The 25,583-nt window shown below is 44.6% G+C and overlaps 1 protein-coding gene across 2 annotated transcripts in view; it reads left to right on the forward strand.

The window, feature by feature from the left end:
- MDGA1 (MAM domain containing glycosylphosphatidylinositol anchor 1) overlaps positions 1 to 25,583 on the forward strand; it is a 135,638-nt gene that overhangs the window by 59,206 nt on the left and 50,849 nt on the right. For both annotated transcript variants that reach the window (XM_015857816.2, XM_015857815.2), the window contains exons 9-10: positions 19,849 to 20,118; positions 23,490 to 23,641. In XM_015857816.2, the coding sequence (XP_015713302.1) occupies positions 19,849 to 20,118; positions 23,490 to 23,641 (422 nt within the window). The remainder of the gene's footprint in view (positions 1 to 19,848; positions 20,119 to 23,489; positions 23,642 to 25,583) is intronic.

The following is a 25,583-nucleotide window of genomic DNA, read 5'->3' on the forward strand; positions in this document are numbered from 1 at the left end:
TGTAAAGCAGCACCAGGCAGACCCTCACAGGGACTGCATAATCCCAAATAGTTTCCATGCAGAGCGTGTGAGCAACAGAAAACTGATTCTTAGCATGTGGTGTATTGAGTGATTTCAGTGACGGGCGGTGTTCCCAGCCCTGCTTTGACCATGATATCTGTGCATAAAGGCGAGCGCTGCCTCACTCCTCCCTGGCTCACTCTGCAGGGAAAGAAGAAGCAGGACTGGAGCAGGTAACACATTGGTGTATTCGAATATTCCCCTTTGAAATCAGTCTGTCCATTTGCAAGCATGTCAGCAACTGAATTATGGGATGGGGATGGGGAAATGCGTGCAGGTTTTCATGAAGTGGAAATGTGTGTGGAGAAGCTTCCTTTGAGCAGGGTGGTTATAGGTGCCTTGATTTAAGCTGTTTTGGAAGGCAAGCTGGAACAAGCATATGGTGCATGGGAGGACACAGCAGGGAGAGTGATCCTCACCCTAGGAATGGATGGAGATACAGCAAAGTCACACTCTGGAGCAAAGAACAATCAGATCTGATTGAGTTCTCAGTTCTTTGCTGGTGTTTGAAAGTGATGCTGTCCCCACTGTACGGCACTGCAGAGGGAGAGGCAGTGCCCAGCCTGGGATGAATTCAGGCTTGATGGGTAGTCCGGAGGAGAGTCACAGCTGTATGTCTTGAGTTAGAGTGGATGGGCACTGCTATCCATGCAACAGATGGCAGGCAGAAGCCTAAAGTTGCTGTGGGGTAGGGCCCGTGGTGTGACTGACCCACAAGAGGGCAAAAATTTGATGAAATTCTGTAAAAAGCATACTCTCCTTATAACTTTCCCTGAAGCCAAGCAGTGTTTTGTTATGATCTAACCTAAGTAACAACAGCATAGTCTATGTGTACTAAACAAACTGTAAAATAAGAAAGTAAGGCAAGAATTGTCCCCATTGCTTTTATATCTCCTTAAAATTGGGGGGGGGGGGGAAGCCAACAGCAAACAGCACAGTCCCTGTTTATGCCTCTCATCCTTGTTTGAGCAGCTGGAAATAGGTGGGTGTGGTGGCGGGGCCACAGTGGTTAACTGAAACGTTGCTCTGCAGTGTGAGGAGCTCATTAGTCCGGTCGCTTGCTCTGGAATTCTCATCATGTCAGAAATGGGGATCGTGTGGCTTCTGCAGCCTCCGTGATGAGTGCTTCCCACCTGAGGGCCTGGTTAGGTGATATGCATCCACAAAGCCGCATGCGCCCACCCACGTGTGTGTGTGTGCATGCGGACATGCCTTTCTGTGTGCCTGGGTGAGCTCCTTTTGAACCAGCTCGCTCAAGGGAAGAGTGAATTCTGAGTGATAATGTGGCTGTTTCTCTGATTTGCTCCAAAGCTAAAGTTGCAAAATCAATACAGCAGATCTGATTAGATGTCAGAACCTGTTTCTGTATTTCTTTTTTCTTTTCCTTTTCTCCCCTCACCCTCATGCATATAGTTACATGTATTGTAGCAATCCAGCCCAGAAATAGGCATTGCCAACTGCACTGCAGTATTGGAAAAGAGAGAGCAAGAAGACAAAAAGAACAAGTCAGCTGTCACAAAAAAAAAAAAAAAAAGAGTTCTTATTATTTTTTACATTTTGCAAGCAGAAAAAAGATGTTCTTTTATCTTATGAGCAGTAATTGTCTATCATCAACTCTTTGACAGGCTGGCTAGTCTGCTCCCTGGACTTCTTGGTCTGAACTGTAGGGGGTTGGAAGATTAATAAGTTCATGAAAGTCCTTGCAGCCTCCATACGTCTGTGGTTAGGATCAAGAAATGTTACATACTGGTTAGAGGAAGAGATTGTGCTCTGCGGAACTCCTGGGGATCTAGTTACCACTCAGAGTGACAATTGCTCATCTTTTCCCATTTCTTTAAATCAGGAATAAAACTGCCCCGTCTCTTCAAGGATTTGTGAGGCATAATAAACATAGCATTTCGAAATCTTGGAACAAAAATAGCCATGGAAGGGCAGAGTGCTGTTGTTAATAATATCGATGCTATTGTTAATGCTGTTGTCAAGCCTTTTTCCAGGATTAGGTACTCTCTCAAGAAAATCCTGGCAGAAAAAATGAATCCTCTGCAGAGGTGGGTTTGAATTGAGGGCTGGGTCACTCTGTGCAGATGAGATCAGCGTAACGCTGTAAAACACCCCCTAGACTTGAAAGAGTACAGCTCTCTGTGTATTTTGGATTAGAAAGTATAATTTGAGCCAACACATATGAAAAGAGGAAAGAAAGTCTCCGTGTGGATCAGTGAAAAGGATGCTACCTAGATGCAAATATAGCAAGTACATAATGTAAAAGGAAAAAAGTAATAATAAAAATCTGTGCATTCTGCAAGCCTGGTCAAAATTGTGTTTCTATAAATGACAAAGAGCAGGAGTAATGCAAAGCTCTAGCTATTGCAAGAGCTGGTCTCTGGGACAACTTGCTCTTATTGTGGTGATCATAGAATCATAGAATCACCAAGGCTGGAAAAGACCTAAAAGATCATCCAGTCCAACCATTCATCCATTACCAATAGCTCCCACTAAACCATGTCCCTCAGCACAACATCCAGTCATTTCTTGAACACCCCCAGGTTCAGTGATGCCATCACCTCCCTGGGCAGTCTATTCCAGTGCTTCACTACCCTTTCTGAGAAGTAATGTTTCCTAATGTCCAGCCTGAATGTGTGAAGGTGATGAATTTATGGCTGGACTAGGTGATTTTGGAAGTCTTTTCCTACTTTAATGACTCTGTGATTCTATGATAAGCAGACCTGGCTCTGCCCCCACCTGAAAGGCAGCCAGAATACATCCTGGGGGGCATCTGTTGCCCTTGTTACTTAAAGAAATGTTCAGGTGCAGAGGCCTGAATATTTCTCATCCAAGCCCACATGCTATTGACTCATTTCTCTTTAAAATCCTCCTGAACCCACTGGCAGTGCTATACATTAGGTGAGCAATAGTCAGCATCAGTTCTCCCTGTTACCTATGTAGTAAATGGAAGAACAGGGAGGAGAGGAGGCAGTGATGCTGTCAGTAAGTAAGAGGTATCACTGGACCCACACAACTGGAAATGAAAATGTTTTAAATGGTTTCAGTCAATGTCAGTGCTCTATGCGGGTGCCATACCCGCTCTGAAACATATGCATGAATATTAAGTACTTTATTAAAAGTGCTCTTGAGAAATGCTTCTGACATGGAGATGGTTCTTCAGAGTGGCTGTGATGGGGCTTTGGGCTCCTCAGAGCTCCCTGCATCTCTCCTTGCTTATGTGAAGACAGTCTAAGAGAAATGAGACTGTCCCTGGCCTGTGCTGGCTCATATCTGTGACTGAGTTGGCTTATTCATCTTGCTGCTTGGGCCATGTGAGCTGGAGTATGGAGCCATCTGCTAAGAATTTTAGACTTGGCTGGTTTAATTTGTGAATTTATTAATAGTAGCTGTTTTATTTTTTTTTAATTATGATTTTAATCAGTGAAGCCTAGTCTGACACTCTCCTCCAAGCTGAAGAGTGCAGTTCAGAAGCTATATTGGGAGCAGGAGGTAATTTTTCTACTCTTACAGTGGCTGGGGCTTTCCTGTCCTTCCATTCATGTTCCAGTATTGTTGCGCTACAAGCCACAGGTCTTGTTCATAGGAGAGGGAAAGCTCTGGGATGCTCAGGATGATCTTAAGAATTAACTGAGGTTCTTCTGGAGAAGGTGTGCTAAGTGTGTCATAGCCACAGGCATGACCTCAGCCCACCAGTATGAATGGACACATCCTGACTCTGTCATCTGGTCCCACTTCAATCAAAATCCTCCTTGTTTCCCTTCTAATTTGTTACATCAAGGTTTGTATGACTAAGCTGAAAGCATACATTGTCTCTGTTTTTCTGTCAGCACACTCCTCGTTAAGAGCTGAGAGTTTTGTTCCTGTTTGTCAACACGCTTTCAGCTAGCAGCACTGCGTGGATTGCGTTGCTCTGAGTTTGTGTTTGCGCATACAGCTCTGTCCTCAGTGCTGCAGCATGAGGATTGCTCACTCGGCTGCCCAGTGCCTGGGCTGCTAACAGCTAATTAGAGTTGTCAGTCTAAGGACAGGCTGAAGAAGGAATTCATTTCATTCCGTCATGGCTGTAAACCCAAATGGCCATGGTTCAGAGCACAGTAACAACCACAAAGGATTAGCTGGCCTTGGATTTGTTTTAACAATTACCATCTCTTGTTCCCAGGGCCTGGTAGACAGAGACTGTGACATCACTTACATTGTCCTCAGATTGAATCTTAAGATGGGACTGTATCAAATGCAGCCAAAGAAAGGATGGCTCCTGTTTGTCTAGGACCTGTTGGCCCTACCTTCCTGCCAGCCTCATGGCACTGAAGTGCAGCTAGTCTGACATGCCAAAGGGTGTTTGGCCAAAACTGACTTCTTTGTGACTGCCTTTGTAGTCTTCATGGATCTAAGCCTAAGAGCATTTGGTATACGTGGCTTTGAAGGAAAATAAGTCTTTCACAGAGTAAAGCTGCTATGTGTGTTTTGACCTGCCAGGATTTTTTTTTCCCCTTCAGCACATGGAATTTGTTCCACAGGAACCTGATCTGAACTTGCTGCCTGATGGGGAAGATTCTTGTGTGCTGCCACTCACTGAGATTTTCTTGGGCAGTTTCCCTTGTATCCTGAGAGCTTTTCAGATTCACCTCTTAGATTTAAAATGGTCTGACAGAGCATGTCTGCATGCTGTGATTGCCAGGAGATGTATGAGATCTGAGATGTAAAGCAAAAGGCCCATGCGGTAGGGAGAATTCACTGGAGCGATGGTGTCTGGGGAGCGGATTTAGATGCATGTTGGGTGCAAAACATCATGAGGACTCCATACTGCATTATTTTATCAAGTGAGAGAGATGTCCAAGCTATGCAATTTTGGCAGGAGAGACAAGAGCTGCACACACACATAAAGGATGGCAGACAGCCTTGGTCATCTCTCTTCGGATAATTGCTCACCTACTGTGGCCCTCCCAGGGCTGAATACCACATCTAGTGCTGCTCAAATTCAGATACTCCTTTTAAGATTTTCTTGCTCTGGCAGCTATTTTCCCTTTAAAACCTAGCATTACATTGGCTTGTTAGGTTAAAAAAAATCTCCAAGATCCTCTCCAGTGCTTTGTGCTGGACCTCCTGCAAGGCTGCAAATGTGCATTGCTGGTCTGGGTGTGTCCTTGTCTTTAAGACATGGGAGTGTACATCCCCAAGTGTTTCTTGGTTTTGAGCCCTGTTGTTGATTTTAGGCCATGAGTTAAACCATCTGTATCTGAGATCCCCAAGCTGTTATGTAACTAGTGGTACCCAGACTACATTGAGGCAGCCTGGCTGGTAAGAGCGGATATCTTGCTTCTGCTCTGGTTTGCACAGGCATATAATGCAACTTCCTTCTATGTCAGTGTATTTACTGTCATACATATCTGTAATGTGCTTACCGCCAGTCAAGATTTATCTCTTAGGCTGTACAGCACCATAGGTGTATGGATGAGTTCAGGATATGGGCACTTGGCCAAGGCAGTGAACCAAGAGCTATGAATCCTGAAATGTGGGGGTTAGAGGGATATTCTTTGCCACAGGTGGTAGAGAGGACTGGTACCTGTCTGTGTGAATTGAGCATTGCTGCTACACTTGGAGGATAAAAGTCTTAAATTTGGGGACCTGGACTAGGGTTACAAGAGCTAAGAAGGTGGGAAGGCCTGCTAGCAGTAGTTCTATTTTGCTAGAATATATGTACGCCTGAGCAAAATAGATTTGGTGAGGTGTGTGCTATACTGTGAGCTGTGCGGTACCACTGGCAGCAGGGAGACATGGGGCAAGGGAGGTGGTAGATGGAGTCAGAAAACTGCAATCAGCTCTCACTTTAAGGCTGGGATCAGAAGATGGGGAAGGAAGGAATGTCTCATTCCTATCAAATCCCACCTCTTGGTGACCAGAAAACAAACATATTGAGTACCCAGTAGTGGGGAGGGAGATACCGTGGAGCAGGGCTCACTGGGGGAACGAGGAAGACACTGAGCAGACAAAAAAAGCAACTCATTTTCTTGTAATAACTCTCAGCCTCTGCAAAAGCATCTGAGGCACAGAGGGAGGTGAAAACAGCTGTCCACACTTGCAAGGAAGCATACAGCATCAAACCTAACGCAGAGCCTATGCCAGGGGAGCTGGGAGATGCTGTCCCCAGCCTCTTTGACAGAGAGAAACAACGTGGTGCCATGGCACTGTGCCAGTGGCTTTGCTTTTCTCCCATGATTTTTTGGCCATAAACCACCTCAGGCAGTACCAGCAAGGGTATTATCCGTCACCTCCCTGTGTAGAGCTATTTCCTTCTAACTCACTGGAGGACTGCAGCAGGCACATGGAGAAAATGCACAGAACAGTGATGCCATGTTGAAGGAGAGATGTTGTGCAGGGAAATCCCCCCTGAGACACCCATGGTATGAACAGAAACCATAACAGGAAACTGAGCATCCCAGGGAGGGGTCTAAATTTTAATTAGCTGTGACCATACTGACCCTGAGCTCTGAAACAGCACCAATTACAGTCACTCCTGCAGGGAAACTGTTTGCATGTAAATTACATTGCAGAGGTTCTCAGACTTTCCTGTAGCTTAATAGGTCTTTCTGCCACCAGTTTTGTGCTGGGACACTGAGGGTCACTCAGTGGGAGGCTGAAGGTTCCATTTTTAGGGAGAGTGTAAGACTTTTTGGAGATACCTGTGTGTGTGGGGGGGGGAATTGCTCAGTTACTAGTTTATGCTTTTTCACTTGGTTCTATCTCTGAGAAAGAAACTATATTTTCTTTGAAGCTAGAAAACTGTTTACTCATTGCACAGAGATCGCATTTCCAACATGCACTTCTCACCTTACTTCACATAGTTTCTGATTTCCATCCCTCTTTGCCTCTTTATTGCAAACACAAATAAGCACGCTCCTACCTTACCTCAGCTTTCACTTGTGAGTCAAACTTAATTGGTCTCTAGGACTGAGATAAAACAGTCAGTTTTCTTTTATGAACCCAGTGATGAACCTGTGAAACTCTTGTGGTCCCAGGAACTTACAGACATGGTTAAATTTCCCAGCTGCATGCAGACTTGTTGCATTTTGCATTATTTTGGAGTCCTTGTTTCTGGGGTCATATGCAATCACAGGAAACCATGGAAATTCTTCATTACTGTTGACTGTGAGTAAGCTGACTTCTGAGTGTTCCCTTGCTTGCCAAGCTACAAGGAGATGAATGGGAAGTAGAAGAGACTGAAAATTACTGTTTCTGCGGGGAAGAGGCATCTGGGATAGATCCCTGCTGGTAAAGAAAGAATGGCAATTGAAGGCCAGTCCAGCTGATCCTTTGTAAGCTCTTGATCTGTTGTGACCCATTCTCACGACTGGAAATCTCAGCCATTGCAAATGTGCTGCAACTCTAGGCAAAACTCAGCCATGCATTTGATGGGAGGGATTGGTTGGCATGCCAAAACTTACAGGTTCCTGGCAGTGGCTGAGACTGAGGTCAAGAGAATAGTAAATAATGGTGGCATTTGCACAGAGCAGGGATTTTCCTTACCAAGTGCTGATAGCGAAGAGATATTTTACTGCTCTAATCATAAGCTAGAATGTGGTAGCTCATAACAACTTAATGCAATATAGATGGGCTTAATAGTGCTAGCCCTGCTGGGATTTTCTTAGCAGTTCATATCATATTCATAGAACAGACCCTTCAGCCAATATCTTGCTATGCTGTAAAATGGGGAACTGGGGCTTGAGGGAAAGGGAGCAGTGCTTCATGTAAGGCAGATTGTCAGAAAGAGTATAAAGTGTCTAAAGCCACGTTGGCTGCCAGCTATTGCCTTCTCATTTTCCATGCGCTTCAGTATGGTTTTCAGGAGAATCTGCCTTGTGACCTTGGTGGGCGCAGAGGTGAGACAGTGTCATGGTTTTGTAATTTTTGCTATTGGAATTCCACATCATGACATCATGTGAGCACAGAGAAGAACTACACGTCCCAGAGGACCTCACGGTCAGAGAGGGAAATACGTCATGGAAGTGACGCTGGCACTCCTTAGGTTGTTTCCTCCTTAGGTTGTTGCTGCTTCTCTGTTTGTTTCCTTGAGCCCAGCTCCCATCTCCCTACCCCTTTTCCCTTCCCATTTTTGGGGGCTGAGGGGCCCACAGGCCTACTGCCCCCTGTCACAGACATAGATGAACCTAGATAACTCTGTGACAGATGGGCTGGCCTGTAGTTCCCCAGGTGTTCCTTTTCTCCATTTTTAAATATAGGGATTATGTTTTCTCTTTTCCAGTCAATGCAAACTTCCCCAGACTGACACAACTTCTCAAGTATGATGGATAGTGGGTTAGCAACTTAAGTCAACTTAGTCCTTCAGTAAGTTGTTTCCCTCAGGATGTTGTACCAATGAATTTTTACTGCCATGGTTCAGTTGTCATGACTTAATGTAAGCTGGTCTCTTTTCAGTTTCCAGATACAAGCTCTGTTTATGCCTTTGTCTTCTGACATAAAGAGCTATTTGTTATTAGCAGCTTCTTTTTTGTCTAGTCTGAGATACCAGAACCAGTCATCTCTTAGCCTTTTTTTCAGTATGCAGTCCAGTCTTCTCTGCCATTCACCACAATGCGTGTTTTCTAGTCCTTTCATCATTTTTATAGTCCTCTTTTTTTTTTTCAACATTATTCTGGCAGAATGTCACCCCTATTAAACAGATTCTTCAAAATGATCTCATTGATGCAGATACAGCAGTGATGCCCATTTCACAATACTTTCAGTTGTTCTTGACTTAATCATCCAAAGATTTTGACACCTTTGAACTACAGAATTATGCTGAAAGTTGACATCCACTTGGTTGTATTGACTCAGGCTCCTCCTGGAGTCACTGTCTCTTTTTTGACGAGAGTGAAACATTTTCTCTTCAACAGCTTTTTTTTCCCAAGTCTTTGTGTTTTCCAAGGCAAATTGAGCGTTCTTACCTTAAACTCTTTCTATCAAGCAAATCAAGTGGTCCTGTATGAGGCATCTCTCAAATATTGTATTTACTACTATGTATTTTCTGTGCTGGATGGGGCTGTGAGCAACCTGGTCTAGAGGGAGGTGTCCCTGCCTGTAGCAGGGGGTTGGAATTAGATCATCTTAAAAGTCCATTCCAACACAAACCATTCTATGACTCTATGATTTTACATTACCCACAAATATTAGCATCTTATCATGAATAGGTGCTTAAGGATGGTGATTCTGTTACTGCATGTTGAAATGTTGTATTTCTGTGAGAGGGAAGGATGCAAAACCCAAGACATACCCCAGAGATGTGCCAAAATCTGCACACAGCCACCCCAACTGCAAATGGGTGCAAGGTCATTTAGACACCAAAGATGGTTATGTATGATACTGGATATGCAGCCAGATCTGGGGAGTTTGTAATTGATATTCTCTAGCTATGCCAGCCTGCTTGCTGGCTCTTTGACCTTGGTGGTGATGTGAAATAGCTTCAGCATAAGAGGTTCATGTGGAATCTCACTGGGGATGTCTTCCTAGGGAAGTTCTTTCCTTTCACTACAGAGACCTCAATGGTGCGTGCACCAATTTAAAATTTCTTTTTGAACTCTTTCGGTGAATGTGTTTTTAATCTGTTTAATGCGGGCTGCATTCGAATAGTATTACATCTTCAATTAGTCTGTCGTGTGGAAGCAAGCCAGGATCCTTCCAACGCCTGAGGATGTTATGACAAGATAGTTACTTTTCTTGTTGCTTTCTCAAACACTACCCAGTTTTTCTGCCAAGGACCCATAAAACCATATTAATCACCATTCATTTTTTAATTTGTATAGTTGCATCCCACATTCATCTTCCATAAGTTCTTTTTCTGAAATCAGTGAGGAATTGAAAGGTTTATTGCTGTGTTTTGTCTGAGTTTTTCTTTGCTTACATTGACCCAATGGGCTCACATCTGCACTCTTAGAAGGAACACAACCATGGTTGATACAGAAAACTTTTATTTCCTCTGGTGTTTGGAGGTTGCTATTAAATACTTCCTTTCAAAGACTTGGCTAGATATCCTCTTTTCCTATATTTTCCTCCTACCATTTTGGAGGTTTTGCAATCAATTGTTAGTCTGTAGTCCTACCATTTTTGCACAGATGAATTCACACCCGGGTTTGCAGATCCAGCACAGAGAGAAGCCTGTCTTTCCTTTATCTCTGCCTTTAGTCAATAATTTAGCTGCAGATATTCTCAGATTTGAGCCCATGCAGATTCATCTCAGGGCCATATACAGAATTATACCCTTCCTGTGCCCACTACAGTGGGATGGCTCAGCAACCACCATTGAAGCTTGTTTAAAACATCTTTTTCATCTGGTTCTGAAAAGTGCTACTACCTATCACAGGGAGGGTGGAATGAGGAGGATGACATGTTGCAGTGTGTGCTGCCTCCGCTCCTCAGGCAGAAAACTGCAGATGGACCAACTCAGGCTAGGATCCAGTTTAAACTCTTGATGCAATGGATATGAATGAAGATAATGGCCTTAGTGTTTGTGCCCCAGAAAAGCTGGGAATGGGAATGAAGGAAACTGTATGGAATAGATTTCAGGCATGTATCTGTTGGACCAAAATCCACTCTGACCTGAGGGCTCCCAGTTGATCTGCAGAACGTCTTAACTACTATCAAAGTTCTCATCGGTCAACATGAAGAAGTAATTGTGTGAGATATGCACATGCCCACTTTACAGGGATACTGATTCTCCAAATGGTTCCACTAGTGCTGGCCCATAAGAAGCCTGGAAAATCAAATGTCAGAACAGATTTAACCAGAGAGTGGGCTTGCCAGTGAATTTCCTATATAATAAGGGAAGATGAGAAATGCTGGGATGCGTGTGTGCTTCTGCAGTGAGGTTGGTGTGCTGCTGTTCTGAAAACATGGTGGTAACATAAGAGACGACGTGAGGTTTCCAGGAGAGTGAGTCCTCTGTAGCTTGAGCCTTGGCCCTTCTCTGCTTTTGCACTTTGTGCAATAGATGTTTGGCTAACATCAGAAGCAGATCTCTCTGTAGTTCAGCGTCTCTTGCTGTTAATGGTATGAGGTTGTTAAGTATGTATACACCAGGCTCAGCATGTGAAACTTTAAGGCTAAATTATTGAAACAGATGAGAAATAATTCTAAAATGTCAGAGTAGATGGCTTACAGCCCATTTCTCTTAATCTGTTTATGGCTGGGGCCTGGTTGAGGCCCAGAATCTTCCACTGTCCTGCCATTGGTGTTATCCTAGCCTAGAGGCAGAAAGCTGCCTTCACAGAGAAGAAGTTGGATGCAGGAACTTCTGAAATTCACACTTTTAAAGTCATACAGGCAACAGTGTGAAGGACAGAGGGTGAATACAAAGCTCTTAGATGGCAGAGGCTGGTTATTTAGCAGCTGATATTTTGGAGCCAGTCACTGTTCTGAAAGACCCTAGTCATTTCCTCTGATGGACCGCCTGAACTTATCCCCATTTTTCCAGCCTTCATCCTTGATTGATCCGATCAATCTCGATTCATCTGAAGATGATGATGACAGTGATGAACAGGTAACCATCCAAAGAGAGAGACAGAAAAATGCTAATAGTTTAAAATGTTCTTGCCTCTCCTTTCCCTATTCTACCTCTGCTGGCCCTGTGTTTTTAAATTGTGTGCATTTCTTAAGTTCCTCTATGCACCACCCGCCTTGTTATATTAATTCTTGTGGGGAAAATTGCTTTGATATCTGTTGACCTCGGCTGCTTCATCTATGAGACTGAACATCCGACATAAATCTTTTCATTTGAGCATCCTTTCAGCCTCCTTCTTAATGGTTACGTTTTCATTGTCGTCATCTTCCTCAGATGAATCAAGATCAATCAAGGGTGAAGGATGGAAAAATGGGATAATGATGACAGTTAGCGGAGCAGGATATTAAACGACTGGCAGCAGAACTCAGAAGCAGCAGATAGAGAAGTGATGGAGAACTGGGTGTTTTCTGTACGCTGAGTTCTTCCCCCTTGATTCATATTTCCTACCAGGCCTGAAGTCTGAGGAAAAGTCTGGTTTGTGTAAGCAGCTTTTCCACTCTATAGATAAGAACCACTGCATTAACTTCTAGTCTAGCTTTGCCCCATGCATCCTTTATTCTTAATAAGTACACGTAGAAATTTTGAAGTAAACATATTAAGGAGTGCTGGTTAATATTTGATTATCTTAATTGCCTTTGGTGGCCCTTCTTCCTTAGCAGGCTCTTTCTGGCTTGGATCTTTTCCCCATCCAGTTCTGACGCCTGTCACCTTTGCAATTAAAGGACGTCTGATTTTTTAATCAAACTTTTGCTCTTGGCTGTGCTGCCTCTTGCTGTACCTGCCTGTTTTGAAAGCAGCTGTGGAGGGATCTAGCGCTCCCAATTCAGCTTTCAAACTGAAAACAGAAGGTGAGGTAAGGCTTGTAGCCCAACTCTGAGCAGAAGGCTCTGACCACCTGTGGCTCTGACAATCACTGAATTTCTAAAGAAGGAACTCTTCTCCCTTTTGACAGGATTGTCGTTCTCAGGAGCATTTTCTACTGCAGCCTCCCTGCCCCTCACTTTCTAAACGTATGGAGGTGATTGAATTGTTCCAGCAGCTGGTGATGGAATAAGAGCCTGTTGCTACTGGGCTGCTGCTTGGAGCCAGCAGTTACCTCTGCCTGGTAGCTCTTCTCGATGTGGGTAAGATCTTCCCTAAGAGACGAGGGGAAACAGACAATTCCTTGCAGGCAGCTGCATATTCTGGACATGAGCCCTAGCAGTGGCACTAATTGGATGCTGTCTGGAGTCCAAAGATTTATTGCTTGATTTGCTATAGGGAAAGTGCTGTCTGGTGTCTGTTTTGCTTTCCAGAGTAGCTCTGCTGTGGCACAAAGCAGCTCAAGCACAGGAGGTGGCACCTGTCCAACAGCAGGACATGCTGCCCAAGTTTCAGATGCATGACTCAGCTTAGAGATGAACTTATCAAACAAGGCACTGAGAGTTCATGGAGAGGTTCATATAGAGGGAAGGCACTGGACACAGCAGAGATGTGAGGGTTGTGGGCAGCTTAGGCTCCCTGTGCAGCTCTGGTAGGAAGAAGATAATATCAAATAGGGATTCCTAGTCCTGAATTGCCTTCTGGATATGTACCCCACACTTATTGGTTTTGGGGGAGGTGACCTCCATGAAGAGGTGATGTTCACCTTCAGTGCCTCAATGAAGAGCCTGAAGTTAGATGAGATAAATTTGTCCTTTAAAGTCCTGTTCTAGCTAGCTCCAAGTTTACTGTCCTTTTTTCACTATTTCCAATCCTAAGGAATGTGGAAGGCATGTCCTAGAACTATGAACACCACAGATGGTCTGTCTGTTTTTCTTCTATTTTCACTTCCTTACATTCTGGATGGAAGAACAGGGAATGCACTCTGCTGCAATGGGCCAAGCATCTCTGTTTCTAATCACATGCTTTTAAATGGTACCGGTTGCTCTCTGCCCTATTATAGGTCCTCATGCCCTGCTTTTTTTTGCCAGGCACATGAGGAAAGTTAGAGCTGTATATTCAGATTTCTCTTGTACTTTCCTCCTTCCCAAAACCGTTTGTATATGATACCTATGGCATTTAAAATTCTCAGGCAGCGTTTCTGCCCAAAGAAAACGGAAATCTAAGAAGAAACTAAAGCTGTGCTCCTGTCACCTGAAGGGCAGAGGACAGAGAGAATGGGAAAGCTTGTAGATATGTATATGTGTCAAATGCCAACATCATTTGTCATGGACTGCAGAAGAGGAGAATTTGGACAAAATGTCTCTCATTTTGGTTCAGGTTGGGAACTACTGGGGTAGGACAAAGCTGATTACTAGAATGTAACCAGCTATGGGGACAGCTTGCAGTAGGCTTAAGCTGCAGGATGAGGTTAAATGGTAACAAAAACTAGTAACTAACCCCTGACGTAGGAAAAAAAGATGTGAATTTCACATTCTGGAAGAAGAATCTTATTTGGTTCGTTGTGGTTCGTTTTTGCTTCTTTTTCTTTCCCCCCTCTTTAGTTTGTACTGGCAACGAGTTTCTTTATTCCCAGAACTACCCAGTTGAGTAGCTCACCTATGAATTATTGAGTAGTAAGATAACTGGTCTTCTGCCAGAAGTTAATGCATATGGGATGCTTTTGGGGAGAGAGTATCATTGGCTGACTGTTAGTGAATGTTTGCATCTAAACTATTTATATGCTCTTGGGAGCAGGATGTCACTCCCAGCCCAATTTGTTAAACAGAAGCATGTATTAATGGATGCATGCGTATGAGCCGGCATCTCATTATCTTTTAGGAGACAGAAGTATAAACCTGAGTGAAGAGATGGTGGTCTGGCAGTGCTTCAAATGGGAGGACTTCCCTCTTATGGGTATGTGGGTGGGCAGGAGAAAAACAAATCTGGCATAGCTGTCATCCTGCTTCACCATGCTACAACCAGCAAAATCGCGTGTGAGTTAAGACAATATTTTCCAGCATCTCTAAAGTAAAAGACTAGATATGGGTTATGCCATTGGCTGAACAGTAATTGAAGGCAGCTCTGAAACAAATGTGCTCACTGTTTTACCCTCTTTACTTGTTTTGTGAATTACTTTTCTAATTGGGTGGTGTATGGGTTGGGGGAGGGTTAACAGCGTGCATTTCACATACAAAAGTGTATGTGTCCTCTGTACATACACCATCCTTTCCCACTCATCTTTCTTAATTAGGGGAGCACACTGTTTTGAAAGCAAGCACTCAAAGGTAAGTGAGGCATGGGAACGCTTGTCTTTGTAGTGTCTTGTTAGCACAAATTAATTGGGCTGTGAGTCTGAGTAGAGTTCCAGCATGTCTGGGGCAGATCTTTTTTATGGAGACATATATGTGAGACAGAAGGTCTGGAAATTCCCATCCAGGATGGACTTTCTTGAAACTGCTTTACAAAGTGAGCAAGAGAGGTCTCATGTATTAATCATCACAGCTCATCATGCAGGAGAGGAAATTCTTTAGCAAATCCTTCTTTATTAAAACAAGGTGAAGACGAGTTGAGCTAATTGGCTTGGAAAGTTCAGAGAAGAAAGCAGAAAAGATGGCTGTGAATATATTTTGTTTGCTCTTCTTTTAAAACCAGTCAACCAGCGCACAGCTAAGCCTGCTCTGCTCAGAGCTCTGGTCTTCTGGTCCCTCCACCCTCTTCTCTAGCAGAAAATGTACTCGAGGAAATATGTATTGTTTGAAATAACAATACTTGCAAGTTGGCTTTCAAGCATTTTGCAGAAATAAATCTTTTATCTCTTTATACATGAGGACGGTGAAGTGCAAAGACAAAAGGCATAGAAGAAGGAAAGATATTCTGGCTTTTAGCTCAGATTGGTTGAGCAAGCTTTTCTCCATCTCCCCTCTTCTATTTCAGAAAGAAATAGAGGTAACTAAACTTGGAAATGTTAGCTGGATGTTTGTCTTCAAATGGAAAACTGCTTGGTTGGTGCCCAATATGCGTTATTGGGGTATGGATTATGGATGCTATTTTAGAGAACAGAATTGCTCAGCTGTGATTTCACAGCCTTGTGACAAAAGAAGAGCTTCCTTCTTGCTTGGAGGGAGAGCTGTGGTCTCTCTTGGAACTCAATGCATGAAGTTTTATACTTTGTATGAAGGCAGCATTGTGACATATTTAACATCTCTGATTATGGGACAAGGAGTTGGATAAAGAAGGCACCCTCTGCTGTCATCTAGACAACTATGGTATGACTTCAGGAGGGTATCTACCAGAATTTAAATGGATGTTGGATGGAGTTGTATAAATCTCATAAGGCCTTGACACAGTCCCTGCTCATCTCCAGAGAGAAGTTGCTGACTGATATCTTTAGCCACTTAGGATAACAAAATATAGCTAAGGATTGTGACTAAATAGACAGCACAGTCTTTCATACCAGATTTTCTGTATGTCTTTTGCAGTTTTAATCCTGTAAATGAGTGGTCAATTATCAGCTCACACACACACAGGGTGAAGTGAAGCCTATGAGCAGGAGTCCCACTGGTGCTGTAATTGCGTGGCTTGGCTTGAGTTGTTCAGCAGAGTAGGCTGGGAGCTGCAGAAAATAAAGCCACTTGCTAACCTAGCAAGACTTGCTATTGTCACTGCTTGTGTTACGTGCTGCACTTTTTAGATTTAAGTATGACATGTAAATTTTTGTCTAATTGGACTGGTGATGGAAGAGTAGAGATTGTTCGCAGTTCATTGCTGGCAGCCTGGGGTGCTCTGACTTCATCCTTGGTGGAGGAAACACACCCAACATCAGTAGTTGCCTTCTGGAGGTATCTGAGCTTGATGGGAATGAACACCACTCAGCATCACAGGGATCACAGAATAGACCTCCCTGAGCCATGCGTGAGCATGGTGACACCTCAGTGTAACACAGCACAGAGGTTGTGGTCTCTCCAGCAAGTACTTTGGATCTTGTGAGGAAGAACCGTCCTCCCTTCCTCGAGGCTGAAATAAGAGCTAGCTTTTTTAACAAGTATTTGCAGACTTGGCCACTGCCCAACAGCCAATGCTTTTCTCTCTCATCTGACAGGACAGTGCGCTTCAGTTCTAGTTATTCCCAATGAAACCAAGAAAATGAGAGGTTATCGGAGCACAAAGTAACACCCTCTGACACTTCACATTTCTTTGTTGTTCTTCCCTCGCTCCTGCCCTTCATCATTGTGAACACCATGCTAGTTTAGCAGCCGTCAGTGCAGAGCATCTGCTCCGTCTCACAGCAAGGGAGCTGCTTGCAGCCTGGCTTTACTTTAGGGTGCCTGGCATGCTGGAGTAGGTTGCCTGTGTTGGGCTGATTTGATTTGTTCCTAACGAGCAGGTGAATGATTATGTTTTCTTCTGTTGCACAATAATTCTGCTGTGAAGGCTGGCTGCCCCGCCTGTTATCTCACAGCAGCCGCATCTTAACAAGGTTGTTGGAGGAGCCTTGCTCCTTCATCGCTGCCTACAGCAGCAGTGAGCTGCTTTCTTCACCCCCTTCATTGCTCCTCCTGCTGGCTGGCTCTTCAAGTGCTAAACTGAGTGCTGAGAGAAAACAGCAATTGCCTATATTTGTTTGCCTTGTTTTCCGGGGAATCCTGATGCCCTGTGTATACAGAAGGCTGGTTGGTTTTTTACCTTCCCCTTGAAGCACAGCAGCCTGCTTCCTGGAATGTAAATACTGTTTAACAGAGCACTGGAGAGCAGGGAAACATGGGAAGGCTTTTGAGAAGCCTCTGTGCAAGGACCATCCTTTGGAACCAGGGCAAAAACTGAGGCTGATTCTCAAGCATCCCAAAGAGCACTGTGACAGCTTTGTGAGCCAGATACTGCTGTGTGGAGCAGATATCTCCCTTACAGCCTGAGTCCTTTTGTAGGTTTCTCCTTGCAGACGGTCAGAGAGCCAGCTCGTTTAACCAGGCTCTCTTTTGTGCTTAAGCTGGACATGATAAAACACCATTTGTTTATCTGCTAGGATGTGCAGTCTGGATCCTTGCCTTGGTGGTGGGCTTCCCCTTTATGGGTAGCCAGCCTACTCACAGAAGTGTGGGCTCCGCAGCAGGCATTGGAGGCCAGAACTGATCTCTGGCATTGAAATTGCTGTTGACTTTTCTTTCCTACCCTCAGCACTGCCCCTTGCCATGGTGCTGCATCTGTTGTGCTGATAGGATGACCTGCTTCAGCTCTCTCTACTGAGAACTCAGGAGCTTCAGTGCCATCAGCAGAGTTAGTGCTTGTTGGCTGTTACCTAGTGCCAGAGGCGAGAAAATGTAATCAGTGTTTACTGTATAGGCACTTTCAGACATTCCCTTCACAAGGTGATAGCACAGTAGCATAGGTCTTGAGCCTGTCCCTGTGTAAATCAAGTAAATCCCATATCCTAGCTGAGGAAGATGAAATATTCTGCATCCTTGGCTGCCGTGCTGCTTCTGTGACCTCAGGAAGCAATTGGACTGTCTCAGCCCCAGGTCCTCCCACTGTGGGGCTCAGGGCACGTCCTTCTGGGGAGCACTTTGTCCTCTTTCAGACTCTTCCTGCTCTTCTGTCCCAGTTCTGTGCACAGGTGCTGCTCTCCCATTCCCCTCTCTCCCTCTCATGATGTGGATCATTTTGAATACAACCAGAGCTGTTGTTTGGGCTTTTTTTTTAAGCCCTCCTTTCCCTTTTGTTTCCCCCATTTATCTTTTTTCTTTTCTTATTTTTTTTCCTCCCCTCTGTCACCACCAGCTGGCTTTGATTATAATGTGAGACCCCACCATCTTCAATTAAGGAGCAGATGTGACCCAAGAAATGGGATAGCAGCTAGGGATAGAGATGACACATTCATGGCACTAGGTCTAATCAAACAACTTCTCACATAATTCTCACTGTGAGGTGGGAGACGTGTGAGTCAAAGGCAAGTCAGTGCTTGGAGCACCTGCTGAGACACATTGCTAGCAAAACCATCTGTAATGAGCTGACCACGCCACTCAGCACGGCAATGGGAGTTCAGTCAAGGGTTGCTTTTAATCCACTTAAGCGCAGTAAAGGACCCAGAGGCTGAGAGCTGAGAACAGGTATCTAGAAAACAATCAGCTGTTGACCAGGGCTGCCAGGTAGAGGGGGTGTTTCTACGCTCCATGCTCAGAGATTTGACAGTGTTTGTAGAAAGGACGACACTGCATAGCAGAGCTATGGGGTGGCAGTGGTGAGGATGGAGAAATCACTTTTATTACAGAGCTGTAGGAGAGTCTTGTTGGGGTAAGACCAGGGGAGGGGATGCAGTGCAGCAGCCCTCCAGGCACATCTGTGTCTAAGCTGAAGGGATGCTGTGAGACCTGCATGCAGCTATGTCTGTGGCACAGTGCATGCTGCAAGTCTGGGGGCTTGGCTGTGCTTGGCAGATCTGTGGATGCTTAGAAGAGGCAGGTGTTTTTGTAGACAAGTACTGCAAAGAAGTTGTCAGTGAAGAGCAGATCCTTTGAACCGAGAGGTGAGTTGTGACAGTGCTGGAGCTGCTATAAACCTGCTCTCCCTCCTTTCCATTTGGGCTAACAGCTGTTTTGTTTTCAGGAAGCCTACTTCATTTTAGAGAGAGAGCTTCTGGTTATTCCCCCATGTCAGTGTTTTAATTAAGAGTTTATTGCAAGTGAAACGTGTCCGTCAGATATCTGCTGAGACTGAAATCTACTGCTATTGCATTAAATAAGGGGTTGACCTAAGCAATACTAATTCAGATTTTCTCCTTACTTTACCTCAACCATGCCCAAACTATGAGATTCCTATAAATTTTTCTAAGTGCCAAAGAACAAGACTTAACCTCCTTTGCTAAGGAGGTGTCCACATATCACTCTTGTGTTACTGGCAGGGAAGCTGACATGGAGAGAAATGACTCACCTCACAATATCAGGGCTCTGTTGGCAGAGACGAGAATAGGACCGTGGGTCCCTGTAGCCAGTGTCTGATGTATTGTATTGATGTATTTGATGAGAGAAGTGGAGAGAGGCACTCCAACATCCCAGGGTGGTGGAGTCACCATCCCTAGAGGTGTTGAAGAAATGTGTAGATGCAATAAAGGCCACACCTACCCAGTAAATGGGAATGAGGGAGTAGGTGGCTCAAGCCCAGTCAGAAGGAGATGCCTAATGGTTATTGCTGCTTTTTGTTTGGTAGAGTTTGTCTCCTGCTAGATAATAAACATCCTTTCAGAAGCAATAGATCTCTTCAGAGGCAGCACTGTGGTGCCTGTGCTGAGCATCATCAGCTCTTCCTGATGACGTCGCTGTCTGTCTCTGTTTGGTCCCCAGTTCCACCAGTGGTGGAGCCAGCCTTCCAGGATGTGCGCCAGGGCATGGGGCGCAGTGTCACCCTGCGCTGCACCATGCTGAAGGGCAGCCCCATGAAGGTGGCCACCTCCGTCTGGCGCTTCAATGGGACCCTACTGGCACAGCCCCCAGTGGAGCAGCAGGACTACTCAGAGCTAAAAGTGGACAGCGTGAGCCGGGAGACCAGCGGCAGCTACGAGTGCAGCATCTCCAACGATGTGGGGGTCTCTGCTTGCCTCTTCCAGGTGTCTGGTAAGTCACAGAGCACACAGCGCAGTGAGCTGTTAGATGGTGTGATGGCACTGGGTTCAAATGGGATGGTTTCTGTAAGCTAGCAGGACATCTTTCTCTATCATCCAGGCAGCCATATGGAGTGGGGACAGTTAGTGCAGCCTCTGCTGTATTTTAGCAGTATTTAGACACTTGTCTGAAAGATGTAGGACTAAAACTCAAGGCTGTCATAAGCTTTCTAGCTTGGTCAAAGTATATTGTAGGTAAGTACTGACCAAAGGGGATAGAAAGGCTCTACATATCCCAGCAGTCTCCATAAACATCCATCTTTTCCCTTTGAAACAAACCAACCAACCACACTATATATCCCTATGCCTTCCCTATGTCTCTAGGCAGACTTTGTATTATGATGCCTGAAAAGATAAACATAGTTTGAGCTGAATACTAGTACTAGTAGATTTGCCACTCAGTTTTCTTTTTCCAGCACGCAGTGGCACTGGTTCCTAGCACCTGCAACTGCAGAGAAGAGCAGCAGAGTTATAGCAACTAAAACCACACATCTGCCCTAGCCTCTCTGGCTGATCATTAAATCTATTTTTCCCATGACCTCAGAATCGACTTGGGCACCAGATTCTAAATAAGCTCTTAAACAAGGTTCCCTTAATAAACTAAAAAATCAGCCAAAACATTTTTTTTTTCAGCCTAGGGCCAATTTATAATACATGTCAAAAAAGGGCTGGGGAAAAAAAAAAAAAAAAAAAAAAAGAAGAAAGTGGAAAAATAGAATAATTTGCAAAGAGGCCAGATTTTGAAGGAAGTCTTTCCCAGAGTATGGAAAAACTCAGGTATGCTATAATTCCAAGATGCTCTCAGGAATGAGGAAATGCAAATCATTTCCACATTTTGGGCCCTTCTTCAGGACCTTGCTCTCACTTTTTAGGATCCCCTGGACTTTGTCTGGTAGTTGATTTGGCTTTTAGAGCTTTCTCTGTCTCTACTATTTCTTCAAATGATTGTAAGTCTCATCTTGGTAACTAAATGATGGCAGACTGTATCCCACAAGGAGCCATCCACCATGGCAAGCTTTGTCCATAGCAAGTTTGGGAATACTTCCAGGATCTGAATTTTGTTGGAAAAAATAAGGAGTACATAATGCCATCCTGTGTGCCAGGTCCATGCCCCATGTGAAAAGATCCTCTTAGCAGAGAGCATTGGGCATGTCTACAGAGCCCGTGCCTGAAAAGCTGCAAGCATTTGTTTTTCTGCATCTGTCTTCTCCTTCCAAGGCATTGATAGCCGATGTTGGCTTTTCAGCTCCAGTCATCTCTGCCTGGGCAGCTGCAAATCAATCGGACCTTCTGAACCTGTAAAGCAACCAGAAAAACAACTTGGTGGCTAGGCTACAGTACTTGGGCTCAAGATTGCTGGAGTTTTAATTCACATCTGCTACAACCTTCCTCTGTGAGCAGGAGGAACAGCAGTGTTTCTTTTTTGTTTCTGTTTCTTTCTTGTGAAAGATGGACCACAAACCTTCCTAGCTGATGGGCAGGCAGTGATTCACCTGTGACCATGAGGTGTTTGGATGTACTGGAAGCAGAATATATAACCATGACCAAGATGGATAGGTCTATGTTGTGGGATTAGTTTCTTCTGTGCATGGGAGATTAGCTTTTCTGTGATATTGCGGAAGGATGGCAAAACATCCAATCCACACTCAGATCCCCTCCATGCTGCTCATCACCTGCTCCCCAGGTGAAAAAAGCCCTGAAAGACTGAGTGAATAACCTTCAGCTCTTTCTGTCAGCTGGAGGAGAAAGACAAACTTTCTGGCAGTGGTAAAAGTTGCCAGAAAGGAAGTTCTAAAAGTATCTTGATGTGCTTCCTTTCTATTAAAAGGATATTCTTTTAGCTTCTATTTCTATTTTAGAGTCAATTAATAAGGAATTAATATCATGCAAGATTATGATTATAATCAGTTCTGGTTTTATTTCTGAATCCATTATGAAGCCTGACTTCCACAGTCAATACAAGTTGAATAAGCAGCAATTAGTCTCTGAGGTGGTTCTGAACTTCTTGCTTGTGCAAAAATTCAAGTCAATAAAAATAATAAGGAAAAAAAGACTTGGAAATAAACATCAATATTATCCATCTGAGTTCATAAAAAAGAAAATGTTGAATCCTTTCAAGCCTAATTATAACCACACTGAATGGCAGGGCCCAGGATTTGAGGGGCAAGGTGCAGCACAGTACTTAGAAAGATGGTGGTGGGTCTTCTCTGCTCTCCTGCACTCCTCCCTGCCTGTGTGTGTGCAGGCCTGGATTAGACCAGGGCTGGAGATAAGCATGCCCTGTGCATTGTCCACCAGCCATCGAGCCCTGCTGGGTACTGATTCAGGCCAGCATGGCTGGTGAAATGATAGGAAGACCCTTGTTTTCTGAACCATCCAATTTCTCCCCATCCCTGGAGGTGTTCAAGGCCAGGTTGGACTGGGCCCTGTGTACCCTGATCTAGTGGTTGGCAACCCTGTCCAAGGCAAGGAGCTTGAAGATCCTTAAGGTCCCTTCCAACATAAGCCATGCTACAATTCTATTACTTTCTCCAGTACATCTTTTCTTCTGTGTTTCTTTTTCTCCTGCTTCATTCTGGTTTTTTAGAGATGTGGGTTTAGAAAAGGCAACTCTGTCCCTGCAAAAGCTCTTGCTGTTTTCACCCTGGCTGAGGTCAACATCCCCTTTGCTGCAGAGCTGACAGCCATGCTACAAAGAGGCTGGAGCACTGTGTTTTCAAGGCAGGGGAAATGCAGAAGAAGCAAGGTCTCCTTTTGAACGCCATGGTCCCCTGTGTGATAAATAACACTTTACCTATGACCTACTGGCCGAATGATCTTTCCTCAGGGATTGCTAGCAGGAGATTAGCAGGAGACTCTGAAAAGCTGCAGATGAAACAGAAGAAATGCCAGTTTAAAGTTACCTCAATCTAAGCTACAAAAAGCAAGGCACAAAAGATTACAGCTGGTTCCAGCTGGAGAAGCGAAGCCGTTTCCACCTTTTCTGGTGTCAGTCATGCCCTACTGGTGCTGCAGGTCTGTGAACCCTCCCAGTAGGTTAGACTGTGAAAGCAGAAGCAGTCCGCAGAAAAAAGATGCCATGAACTGCTTAATGTGTCAGTGCAACAACAGTTGGAATATTGAAGGAATCTCTCATGCCAAAGGCAGATGGTAAGTTGGGTGACCAGAGCTCTTTCACTCTTGCTAGATATCTTTGTAATTTATATTCCCCTCCCATCCCACTCTTTACTTTCTGTTGTTAACCTAGCAGTTCTTTACTCAGGCCCATCCCCGGGCTGACCTGATTCCGTAACACTTTCCTCCTGTGTTTTTTTTTTTCTTCAGCAAAAGCTTACAGCCCAGAGTTTTACTATGACACTCCCAACCCCACCCTGAGCCAGAAGCAATCCAAGAATTACTCTTACATCTTGCAGTGGACGCAGAAGGAACCTGATGCTGTGGATCCTATCCTCAAGTATCGCCTAGAAGTCAGGCAGGTAAGGTCAGCTCCCCTGGTGCATGCTTTTGAGGAGAGGACCTTGGGGATTGTTACATCAGTGTCTCCCTGATGATTAAGAGTTGTAGTTGGTCTTGTCCCTCCCCCACTGAATCAGAGACATGAGCTGAGTACACAGCTCAGTGTTCATTAAGTTAGGTACTGGGTACAGTTGGGAGCTTTCAGAGCATTCCTGCCTCCCATCAGAGAGCTAGTGCTCAGCATTCTGAAGGGAGGTTAATATGAACAAAAGTCCACAGTCATTAGTAGATTTTAGAGATTTCATAGGCCAAAGATTCAAGCAAGTAGGCTTCTACCCTCAACACTTGTGTGAAATAAAGGGAATAAGCTCAAGAGCTCTCCAGGCAGGAACTGCAGGAAAGTCAGTGTCTGTTTGTGTTGCAAAAGGGCTTTCATACTGTCACAGTAATGAAGCTATTGGGACTACATAAACTCCGCAGGGAAAGAGAAGTGGGTTTCAAGGCTTGCTGAATCTGAAGAGAAATCACACCAGAGTATGGAAAGCGGGCTGAGAGGAGAACTGAGGGAAAGCTGAAGAGAGCACCAGTTGGAGAAGGACAAGGAAGAGTCTGATGTTTTTAAAAGCATGTTAACCAGTAAGGATCGCCAGATACTTTCATCCAAGCTCAGCAAAATGCCTGCATTCAATACATCTTAAAAATAGGGATGCTTCAAATTGCCGCTTCTTGCTGTTCAGTGGTAGCTGGGAAGCAAATGCGTTTTGTAAGGAGAAGTTTGTTTACTGCAGGTAGGAAATAAAATAATTTCAAAGATCCAAATTTCTCTCTCCTCTAGTTCTGCACAGTAGGCTTCAGTTTTATGTCTCTGTTTGCTTGTGAGCTCTCTGGGGTGGGACAGCCTTTGTTTGTTCCTCATACAGTGCAGAACGCATTGTCAGTGCTTAATAATAATACAGGACACAGGGGAGCCTCTAATAATGAAAGCAGTTTGTCACAGTACCCCTTCCCTGTTAGGCAAGTTTTGCTATTACCAGCGCTGCAACTCCACAAACTAATTTGTGATTTTTATCTTTCTCCAGTGATGTTTTCTTCCTTTTGCACAGTGCCTAAAAGTAATCTTGGTTCTTGTCCTCATTGTGCTTCTAGCAAAAGGGTTTAAGTGAAAGAAAAGCCACATTTTTGCTTTAAGTTCTGACATAAAGGAAGCTGAGTGCCTGTGAAAGCCTAACCTTCTGTGTTTTTGTCATATCCCATTGGTTCCTGCTGCTGATGTTTCTTGTGCAACGTCACTATATAATAATGACTAGCGAGAGGTGTGTTTTGGAGGACTACTATACCGTGACCCTGTTGGATCCCAATGTGATGTACGATCAGGCTCTGAGAAATCTCTACAGGTCCCATCTTGGTGGCCTGGGTCTGAATAACAAATGACAGAGCAAGGAGGCAGCAGGGGAGCATCGTTCCCATTCTGCTGAGCACAAGCAGGAAAGTCTGAAAATGATGTCCCAAGTATTGCCTGGCCCTCCTCCTGCAAAACCACTTGCATCGCATGGCGAGGTCTCCACACATCCATGTGCTGAGGTTTCACTGAGCTCTCTGCTGTGCTGCCGTCTCCCTGGTGTTTTCCTTGTGACATCTCCATTGGGCTTTTAGCACTCTTGTCGGTCCTCCTCTCTTTCCCCTGCACCGTCACCTTCTTTCATGTCCTGCAGGCTTTGCTGCTTTGTCACATTCTTCCCCATACCAGGGCGTGTGAGCTGAACTTTGTGTCCTGCTGATCAATTGTCGAACTGCAGAACATGGTGACTTTCTGAATATAACTGTAAAAAGCTCAAAAGCTTAAAAGCGTTGGCGTTTGAAGAGCTCTTAAGAAAGGGGATTTGTCTGCCTGAATGAGGAGCTACTGGTTGCCTGGGTACCCTCCTCACAGGACGCACTGGCTTCCAGACTTAAGGTGGCACA

This window comes from Coturnix japonica, chromosome 3 (assembly GCF_001577835.2).
Source record: "Coturnix japonica isolate 7356 chromosome 3, Coturnix japonica 2.1, whole genome shotgun sequence".
NCBI classification, from domain to species: domain Eukaryota; kingdom Metazoa; phylum Chordata; class Aves; order Galliformes; family Phasianidae; genus Coturnix; species Coturnix japonica.